Source organism: Sipha flava, unplaced genomic scaffold, assembly GCF_003268045.1.
Source record: "Sipha flava isolate LNK unplaced genomic scaffold, YSA_version1 130_pilon_pilon, whole genome shotgun sequence".
NCBI lineage: Eukaryota > Metazoa > Arthropoda > Insecta > Hemiptera > Aphididae > Sipha > Sipha flava.
This window is the reverse complement of record NW_020271756.1, coordinates 1,951,376-1,956,104: the sequence shown is the minus strand read 5'-3', so window position 1 is coordinate 1,956,104 and position 4,729 is coordinate 1,951,376. Positions and strand designations below refer to the sequence as shown.

At 32.1% G+C, this 4,729-nt stretch overlaps 1 protein-coding gene across 1 annotated transcript; it reads left to right on the top strand.

Annotated features, from left to right (window-relative positions):
- The first annotated feature begins 2,098 nt into the window (after window positions 1-2,098).
- On the top strand, window positions 2,099-4,372 carry LOC112694547 (transcription factor mef2A-like). The gene is made up of 8 exons (XM_025570052.1): window positions 2,099-2,604; window positions 2,671-2,874; window positions 2,939-3,127; window positions 3,210-3,312; window positions 3,386-3,544; window positions 3,602-3,694; window positions 3,775-3,927; window positions 3,983-4,372. Exons 1-8 carry the CDS (start codon window positions 2,551-2,553, stop codon window positions 4,300-4,302), a joined length of 1,275 nt encoding a protein of 424 aa, XP_025425837.1. The 5' UTR covers window positions 2,099-2,550; the 3' UTR covers window positions 4,303-4,372.
- Window positions 4,373-4,729: the final 357 nt, after the last annotated feature.

Below are 4,729 nucleotides of genomic sequence, written 5' to 3'. Positions count from 1 at the left end.
ACCATGCATCACAAAATTTAACACACTATCGATGCTATGGAATACACAGGAATGTTTATGCCATATTATAACAAATGGATCTTCGAAAAGGATATTCCAAATTATTTCAATATGGCGTCAATACACTATTATAACAAAATCTAATGCTTATCTTATTACCGAAAAATATGTCATAATATAATTATCATTAAATATTTATTAAACCAAATAATAGTTTAATAGTTAAAATAAAATTCATTATTTTTTTAGTTTACCTTTCACAGTATTGAAATTAAGTGATACCATTTGAATATTCATATTAAGTTCAAACGTCAAATATTTTGAATGATAGTTCTTAATTTTTGTAAGAACATTTAATATAACCTAATTTACTACCATCACATAAAATTATGTGTTAAATTATTTTCAGTTTTGAATTAAGTCCTACCACAGTTAAACTTTTTCTTTGCATTCCTAACAAAAAAAAAATTGTTGAGTACCAACTTGGAATTACAGTAAAAACACTAATTACTAGTACTCATGGTAAATAATAGATGTTTAAAAAAATGAAGTAATTATTCACGAAGTATATTATAAATTGAAATAATAAAACTGACATAATATACAATTAGGTCTCTTTTATCTTGTAATAATTGCGTGCATCTATGTTACTGTAATTTGTAGCTTTGATGAAGTCACCCATAGTAAGATATATTGTACTTTATTTTTGTAGATCTGTTTTAACTCGTTATGAATGAAAATTTGCATATGCTATTTTCATTCAGACTATCATATACATAAAAATAGAAAGCTAAGTATCCATACTACAAAACAAGTATCAAACCGTAGTTACTATGAGTTCCAATAATGTTATATCTGCTCCTGAAAGAAAAAAATGTTGAGAAATTAGTAGTAATAATTAAATTTGCCTCAAACATTGAGTGATCTTTCATAATAGGATTTGAATTATTTTGTCTCAAGTAATAACTTTTCGTAGAAACCCAAACGATACCGGGTACGATGTAGTGTTTCCATTATTTATATACCTTGTGCATTACGTCGTAATATTATTGTTGATGCTTTCAAAAGTTGGAAAAAATGTATATTTTTATATGCGGTAAAAATTCAAGATTATTTCGTGATAAGAATTATATTTTGTGATAATAGTGCAGTCGTATTGGAATGATTTAGAACTATTCCTGTGAACATCCGTGTATTTATCTACATCGCGGTGTTTACAGTCAACGGTGCATGAACTAAAAGGTATAGCATAAATCTATTTTAGCGCTCACTCGAATTCTTCATTTTTTTTTTTGAACGGAAGCGTTATTTTCCGTTGAGAACGATGGTGCAATTCGAATTGAGCGGACGAACTTAGTTTTTGAGTTGTGGCCCATTTTGAGTGTTATGACTTCTTATAGGTTTCATAGAAATAGCCTTGTGGAATCGTGAGTACCCACCATATTCGAGTCCTAAAAATATATGGTCCGTGGTTCACTGCCGCATGGAAGTAGTTAACAACAATAATTGTTGTTTTCGCCATCTAGTGTTTAATCATTAAACACTAGATGGCGAAACGGTACTTTTTATTGCGTAGGTTACATTTATCGACGGTCGTTTCGGCATCTGTGCCATTGCTCTCGTTGACAACTGCAACCGGATGACGACATTGGTCTTTGATCGTGGTAAAATTCTTCCGACGTCGAGAATGTCGAAAAGGTGGCCGCCCGAAAACGTCCGATGATTATCGTGTTCAGCCATTCCGGCGAGCCCTTTTGACGGAGCCGCGTCGCGCAACTGGTTAGGCTAACCCATAGAACGCCGCGGGGGAACCCTTTGAACACCGGTTAGGCTCGGTCGCGTCGGAACCGGCAAGTGTCCGCCGACGGCCTGGAGACCAAAATGGTGCCGCTATCTCGTACCGTACTCCGGACGGGGCGGCGACGTCCCGCGATCGTGATGCGCATAGATGTAATAGAATACACTACTCTATTATGGATGATGCACACGGTGTAGATAATATTTTATCTACATCGCGGTGATGCATCATTGTACTCGTGGTAACCGCGGTTGCGCGCGGACGTCGATGGCGGCGACGGGGCAGAATCGCTCGCTATCATCGTGCAATGGTATTCGAACCGCGAGCGGGGATAACGTTTCGCAGTCGCAGTGGTATTCCAACGATCGTCCAATGGTTACGATCGTCTTCCGTGCGAGAACGTTTTAACCTTACTAATTGTCCAACGACGCACCGAAACGATTAATAACGGGCTCGGCATTCCCGATCGATCGTCCCGCGGTTATTTTTTCTCGATTTTTTTTTTATATTCCCCACCCGATTTATTTGCGATTCCCGCAAAACTTAATAGGTACCACGTAAAATAAATCGTCGAGAAACTCGTACCAGTTAATCAACCTTGTTATCACGTTGCGTTTTCTGTTCGCAATAACATTGTTAATCGTTCGTTTTTTTTTTTTTTTGTTTTTCCACTCCTCCCTTTCTGCCCACAAGTATACCGTGTTGGGCCCGTCACGTTACTGGAAAGTATTTATTCCATATTTTCAACAATCATGGGACGGAAGAAAATCGAAATATCGAAAATCACCGATGACCGAAACCGCTATGTATGTATAAATGTTCCGTGTTCGATCTAAATTATTATAATAATAATAATAATAATATTTTTTTAGGTGACGTTCAACAAACGCAAATTCGGCATCATGAAAAAAGCTTACGAGCTGAGTGTGCTGTGTGACTGTGAAGTAGCTATTATTATTTTCAACAAATCCAATCGGTTATACCAATATGCTAGTACAGACATCGATCAAGTGTTGCTCAAATATACTGAATACAGTGAACCTTACGAATCGTTGACAAATACGAATATTATTGATGTATAAATTGTGTGTACAATTTTTATATTTAGATTCTTATATAGTTATTATTTGTTTACCTTAGCAACTGAACAGGAGGGATGGTACTAGAAGTTCTAAAGATGATGATATGGATATTATCGATGCCGATACAAAAGAACAACCTCAACTTCCCAAACAAGTGAAATTAGTGGCTACTCCTAGGATTAAACTTAAGTACAACGATATTTCTGATGAAGAATTTAGAATAATTATGAAACATCAAGTAGAAAGTGTTAGTTTTTACTTGTTTGTCATAAGTTTATTTTTCATGTTGAATAATTAATGATTTAATGACATAAATTTAAATGCTGTAGGAGAATACTGATTTTGAATATATTGAACCATCGTATCAAAATTCAAAAAATGAACAAAGTAGTTCCATTTCAAGACATAATTCTTCTAGTGATTCAGATTTGAGTAAGTAACGTTTTTAGTATTTTAAATTTTATTGACATATGTGCAGTCAATAAAATGTAAGTATTATTTTTAGGTGATGATGAATTAAAAATAGATAGTGCTGGCGGTGAAGATGATGATGATGATGATGATGATGATGATGAAATTGATGAAGAAAACAATGTCAACATTTCTGTTACAAGACTTAGTACGCCTCCCTTACAAGAACATACTCAGTCCAATAGCCAACAAAGTATTACTCATGCAATATTTTATGCAATATTAATACTAATTTAATCAAATCATTTAGATATAAAACACAGTGATGATGAAGAAGAAAGTATACACACAAATACTTCTTCAATCGATTCAAAACCACAAACAACACCTTATACCCACTCAAGTAATGTGTATAAAATACTTGTATTTTTAATTTTATACAACAAGTATATTATTTTATATTTTAAACTTATGACATAATAGAAATTAAAGAAGAATATGATAATGATGAGGATATTGATGATAATGTTATTGATAATAATGTTGATGAAGACGATATTGAATCAGAAAAAAATACAATAAGAAGATATACATGTCCAATTGCTCCAAAACTACAATCAAAACCTAATACTTCAAGTATTGTATACTTATACCTTTTTTACTATTAAAATTAATTTTATTTATGATTAAGGTCTACGTCCAAGGAGAAATAAATATCCAAAGGATAAGGTTACAAGTGTCCGTTGTCGTCCTTATAATATTTTACCAACAACTAAAAAAATGGTTAAAATATCACCACCAAAATCCATGGAAGTTTCATCTCATAATGGCCATGAATCTGATACTTGCGTTGAAGAACTCAAAGATACACAAAATTCAGCACAGCCATGTCTAGCTTATGGTTCTGAAATCAAAGAACATACTGACTTAAAAAATGATTCTATTACATCATGTGATAGTGATATTATGACTACACAACTATCACAGAGTAGTAATACAAGTAAATTATAGAATTAAGCTTCAATTTCTATTAAAACATTCCATTAGAATTTACCATTTTTCAATTCATTTTATTTATAAGTATTTTACAACTCATTTTTAAATTGTGCTTAATAATAATTCAATATTGATATTGATGTATTATTTCATGCATTTAAAATGTAATATTTAAATACTCAAACATTATGTATTAGTGATCATTTTTTAGTAAAAGCCTGTCAGACCTTGGTTCCAATAATTTTAATTAATCAGACTATTTTAGCACCAACTCTTTTACTGTTATGTTATTCTATAAGTTAAGTTAATATATATTTTTTTAATTTTTTTTTTTTTATTAATTGTATGTATTTACATATAAAGTTATGTTTGATCAGTTTAATGTTCAGATTTAATTATATTATTAAAGGTTAGTTTTTTGATTAGTATAATAGATTATTAT